At 37.3% G+C, this 6,130-nt stretch overlaps 1 protein-coding gene across 1 annotated transcript; it reads right to left on the reverse strand.

Annotated features, from left to right (window-relative positions):
• Positions 1-1,865: 1,865 nt before the first annotated feature.
• On the reverse strand, positions 1,866-4,851 carry LOC113322391 (triosephosphate isomerase, cytosolic). The gene is made up of 9 exons (XM_026570465.1): positions 4,695-4,851; positions 4,215-4,290; positions 3,845-3,968; positions 3,449-3,533; positions 3,185-3,317; positions 2,876-2,970; positions 2,426-2,504; positions 2,262-2,344; positions 1,866-2,165 (listed from the first exon to the last, which is right to left on the reverse strand). Exons 1-9 carry the CDS (start codon positions 4,731-4,733, stop codon positions 2,115-2,117), a joined length of 765 nt encoding a protein of 254 aa, XP_026426250.1. The 5' UTR covers positions 4,734-4,851; the 3' UTR covers positions 1,866-2,114.
• Positions 4,852-6,130: the final 1,279 nt, after the last annotated feature.

Consider the following 6,130-nt stretch of genomic DNA (forward strand, 5'->3'; position numbering starts at 1 on the left):
AATTCGATTATATTTAGAAATATTACGCCGATGATGGAAATCGTAGTTGGGAAACTATATACCACTAGCCGTGGAATTGACTTACGGTTAAAATCTTGAATTTCCCAATTATATGGGGTTCTGAAACTGAATTCTAAATCTCGAATTTGATAAAATCTATCGTTCTCATGCAATGAATTTTTTGTTCGGTTCTTACATGATTAGGTCATTATTGATGCCCTTATAATCGGTTTAATCAATAATGAATAAATTTAATAATTACGATTACCGTTGAAGAAGGAAAAATGAAAGAAGGTGAAGAAGCTCTATAGAGAAAAAGAAGCACTGGTGGAAGAAAATTGGGTTTGTTTTATATTTAAGTTTTTGTTTTTAATTAGATTAATAACTAAGGGATATTTTTTTTGTATTTTTGATAGATTAGGTCTCCCCTCGTCACATTTAAGACATTTGAATCCATAAAAGCTCTCAAAACCAAATCCAAATCGTCAAACCCCATATAATAGGTATCTATTTCAATGTTGGCAAAGCCCGATACTCAGCCCAAGACAACAAAATGGGCCTTTGCTGACATAGGTGCCAGAACGATGTCTATTGCAAAATTCTAAAGACTTAAAGGCCTAGACGAATAAAATTCCCACGTTGAACGGTGAGGAGATTCTCGTTTTTTATTGGCCGAGATAGGCCTTTATGAGTTTTATGAAACGAACGTTTTTGTGTTGACACTTGGCAACGTATGACCGGTTTAAAAAGAATAGAAAAAAGATGAAAGAAAGGAAACCAAATTCAATTTGGAATTCATGAAGTGACAATATTTATGTGAGGACACTTGGCAATGTATGATTGGTTCAAAACTTACAACTTAAAAGGAAACCATAACTTACCGTGTTTGGAATTTCATACAAGTCCAAATTCAATTTGGATATCGAGTAACTACTGTATTAGGACTATTCTTTCCAAATTAATATATAAAGGGGAAAAAAATCCACATATTTTCTGCAAAAATAAAAACAAAAAATAAATAAAATTTATACATGTCCTCCACCTATATAATGTATTTGCTCCGCCACACCAAATCCAAACATACATCTCCACCGGCGGGCAAATCTCCGCGCACACCAAATCAAAAATGCATTGTCACGGGGCAGGACGAAGCCCCGTGCACACCAAATTCAAAGGAATAAACAAATAAAATTTGTACATATTTTCCACCTATATAATGTAATTGCCTCCGCCACACCAAATAAAAAATACACCTCCACGGGACGAGGCGAAGCCCCGCGCACACCAAATAAAAAATAAATCGCAACGGGGAGGGGCGAAGCCCCGCACTCGCCAAATCAAAAATACATCGCCACGGGAACGGGACGAAGCCCCACGCACACTAAATCAAAAATACATCGCTACGGGGACGGGCCACGGGGTGGGACGAAACCCCGCGCACACCAAATTAAAAGAGAAAATATGCCGGGTGCATAGCACATGCACAAATCTAGTTTACTGTTAAAAGGAAAAGAAAAGAATGTTCATATCTTGAGGTTCCATTGGATGATTTCGAACTTCCCTTTCCATTGGATGATTTCGAGCTTCCCCTTTGAGCAAGCTTTATATTTAGTGGAGTTTCCGCTGAGCATTGATAGAAGAGAACTGCAAATATGTAAACATGGAGAAATATTTTCAAGCTATGCGCAGTATGGTTCCAGTCCGGCAGTCCCCTATATTTTTGCATATAGGGTCCAGAAACTCTGAGCTGACAACCAGTGAAAACCAGAAGAGGAAAAAAAAAACTTCCCATTGGAGAGTATTATCCCACCAGAAGAAAAAATATTTAAAGCAATATTATCCCACCAAAATCAGAAGAAAATATTTAGAAGCAATGATCTGGGACATGAACATTGAAACGGGAAATAGACATGCTTACATCTAAGTGGAAAAAGGATTCTCAAATTTTATTCAAATTAAGAATCATCAGCTGGTTCAGTTCCAGTTCCAAGCACAGCAACACTAAAAAGGTTGGTAGTACTTTTTTATCAATTAAAAGGGGAAATTTATACACCAAAAAGCTACATAAAGAAAAGTTGGTGTTCCTCCATCTATTCCTCCCACGAGATCATGAGTTATGCATTCTTCTTCACAGTTGCAGCGTTGATAATGTTCACGAATTCAGGCTGAAATGAACAAGGACAAAGGAAGTAAATATCATAATGCAAGCAAATATTTGAATGGAAGTGAAAAAACAAAAGAAGATCCCAAGAAGAACATACCTTCAAAGAAGCACCTCCTACCAAAAATCCATCAACATCTGGTTGCCCGGCCAATTCCTTACAACTGGCACCAGTTACAGAACCTGCAACAATATCACAAAATGGATATGATTGTTAAGCACTAAATCTTTTGCAAGATATGGCATGCAGGAAAACGGGATTACCTCCATAGATAATCCTTGTTGTTGCAGCAACTTCAGCACTGACATTCTTTGCAAGCCATTCCCTTAGTTCCATGTGCACCTGTTGCATGAATAGTAACTAATATGAAAAGGTGGAAACAAATAACCAAATTACTATAACCACTATTACAGATTTATAGATGGATCATTGAGCAAACGAAACCAACAGAATCTATTAGTTCTAAAATAGAAGAGGTCCAAAACAAGGTCACTTTTCATTATCCATGAACATATATTCTCCAGCCTCTGATCAATCAGTATATAGGTACTAAGAAGCAATGTCAGTTACTTCTTTGATGTTGGTAGGTGTCATATTAAAGTAGAAGTCAAAGAGCAAAACATTCCTAAGAAAATAAAAATAGGAAAAAACAAAAATTAGAAAACAGAAATAGATAGTTCAAAAAGAGAGAAGATATCCTAAATTGGACTTACTTCCTGAGCTTGAGCAGGAGTTGCAACCTTCCCGGTTCCAATAGCCCACACAGGTTCATAGGCCAAGACAACATCAGCCCAGTTTGAAACCTTGTCTGTTAACAAACCAGAATTAGCAAAATAACTATGAAAGGGGGAGCTACAACATGAAATAAATTAGAGGCAAACTACATAAAAATGAAGTACACCATAAAACAAACATATTTTCAAGATGATGATTCCCCATTAGGTAAAGAAGCAACAATGTTGAGACAAGTGTTTAACTTAAAGCATTTAAGTAGTAGCTAGCATTTAGGGGTAAGAAAGTACCTGCAATAGCTTTTGTTTGTTCAGCCACAACAGTCATAGTGTGCCCCGCCTCTCGTTGTTCAAGAGTCTCACCGACACAAGCAATCACCTTCAACCCTTGAGAAAGTGCGTATGCAACTTTCTCTCCGACAAACTGCATAACCATATTCCAAAAGCATCCAATCAATGTGTTATATATAAGATAAACCAAAGCAAAAGATGCTGCGCCACAAGAGCTATACATAACAATAACAATTCAGCTTCTGCGCGAGCAAAACTAATTACCTCATTTGATTCATTTAGCAAAGCCCTTCTTTCAGAGTGGCCGAGAATAACCCAGGGGATGTTCAAACTGGCAAGCATCTCAGCACTGCGTAAACAAGGGATGTGAGCTTTATTTTTTCATGCATGGAAAGACTGACTAGTATTAACGTATCAGACCAGAACATGATAAACATGAATGCATGACGTAAGAAGATTAAGCAACATCACGCACACGATTTTTGGCAGCTCCAAATAGTCAATGATTGATATATAGCAATTATATGAACAAAGAATTTCAGGTAATTTGGTGTAACTTCTATTTGTAATGAAATATGTCTTGCCTAGAAGTGCGGTTATCTTAGTGTAAATTCTGAGCTCTATGTTAATCAAACACACAAAGGCTGACTACAAGCATACCTAACTTCACCAGTGAAAGCACCTCCTTTCTTTACCCAGCAGTTTTGTGCAGCGACTTGAATCTCAGGACGCAATGAACTTTTAGCCGAGGTAAGGAACACAAATGGAGGACTGACCACAACATCTGTACAAAAAACATTCCCAACCACATTTAAATATCTCTAGAGATACCAAATGTAATAGCATAGTCACAAGTCACAACATTATCAATACATCCACTCTTTTTTTTCTCGGTAAAGATTTGGATCCAACCAATGGCAAATCCCATGGAGTCTGGAGATTTCGGGATAGACCCAACTCGTCGATGGACTGAGCTTCTCAGACCCATGTTGCCAACTCATTGCCATTGGCTATCAATACATCCACTCACCAACAACATCTGGGGATGCAATTTCAGCACCATTTAGTGTGTCGACAATCTTCTTCACTTGGTCCTCAGTTCCATTCTGAAATTCCACAATTACTCAATTAGAATTACAAAGGTTCAGAAATATCCAATTACCGATTGCTCTATAAAAGTGAAATATTACTTCCATAATTGATATCTTCTTAGTTTTACTTGTCTCTACTTCACATCAATAGATCAACCAGTTACAGTGCTTAGAAAACAATCAAAACTGAATCATAATATAGATTTCAAACTAGAGTAAAGATCCACCGATCCATCCAACACATTGCAGAAAACAGATCAAAATTAACAAAACAAAAAAATACGAAACGGGATCAAAAATTTATAGATCTTTTGATAAATTGATCAACATTAATGATCGGATCAAGCAATACTCAATTTAAAAGATTCAAACACTTTAACAAAGTAGGATCTAAAGATCATCACAAGATAGATACTTACACATTTCCAGTTACCACCAACGAAGAATTTTCTACCCATTTTTTGATGAAAGAATTGAAAGATCGAAAATCACACAGATGAGATAATGGTAGAGATAGAAAAAGGAGAGATAAGAGTTTTTTCTGGGTTGGGAGCTGTGACGTAGATCCTTTATATACAACGATCGGACACACCAAAGCGAAGTACTAAAATGACTCTATTACCCATCAGAATGTACTTTGGTATTTACTTGTGTTCCACGAATATGCCCTTTTCTGGATCAATGTTTCGGAAATTAAAGAAAAACATAACCTTTGAGGTCTGAACAGTAGCCGGTTCTCTTCCCTTTAACTTGGTCCACAATCTACACTCTATAATCTGCTTAGCTGTGGTATGCGGGTCCATCGAATGAATGGTCTTGATTGAAGAATTCTGAAACAGTGGGTGGTGATTGAATTTGAGGTGGTTTAATTGGAACTTGGAAGAGAAGAAATACGTGTCTTAAGCAAGGGCAACATGGTCCAAACCATAATACCGGGTATTGTCAAGAGAAGAAACCGGTGGTTGATAGGCCCATGGTTTTGCACGGTTCGTCCGCATGGATCTTGATGTCATACAATCATAACAGAGATCTTTACTATTTAGTCCAGAAAATCCGACCCGGATTACTGGCTGGTCCAGCGGGATATAATAATTAATGGCTAGTCCAATAAAGTTTAAAAACATGTTATTTTACCTATATGCTCTGGACCACGTGATGTGTACAGTTTCCGTCCGTTTTCTTTTCATTTTTTTTTCCAGTTGCATTCTCTATCTCTTCTGCAACCTAACTCTCAATTCAAAAACGCAAACTGCTTCGTCTTTCTTCACATTCAGAAAACTGCTCCCGTCTCTCTTCTGCAACCTAACTCAATTAATCACCATTATCAGAAAAAGATTGAAAAATCACCATTATCAGAAACAGAAACTGCTTCTTCTTTCAGTATCTGACCTAATTTTCATTAAATTCAATTGAAGAAGAAATGGGTACAAGTAGAAAAATTAAGAGGACGATTACAGAAGAAATTACTGAAGTATCTCCATCACCAGTGAAAAGAAGAAAGAAATCTGACGATGATTCACCAACAGAAGCGTCCCATGCTTCTAAATCTCCTACACTATTGAAAACAAGAAGCAAATTTGTCGATGATTCAGCAACAGAAACCTCCCATACTGCTAAATCTCGTACACCAGTGAAAAGAAGAAGGAAGTCTACCGATGATTCATCAACAGGAACCTCCCCTACTGCTAAATCTCCTACACTATTGAAAAGAAGAAGCAAATCTGTCGATGATTCAGCAACAGAAACCTCCCCTACTGCTAAATCTCGTACACCAGTGAAAAGAAGAAGGAAGTCTACCGATGATTCACCAACATGAACCTCCCCTACTGCTAAATCTCCAACAACAAGAAGTATG

The sequence above is a fragment of the Papaver somniferum genome, chromosome 11, assembly GCF_003573695.1.
Source record: "Papaver somniferum cultivar HN1 chromosome 11, ASM357369v1, whole genome shotgun sequence".
NCBI classification, from domain to species: Eukaryota; Viridiplantae; Streptophyta; class Magnoliopsida; order Ranunculales; family Papaveraceae; genus Papaver; species Papaver somniferum.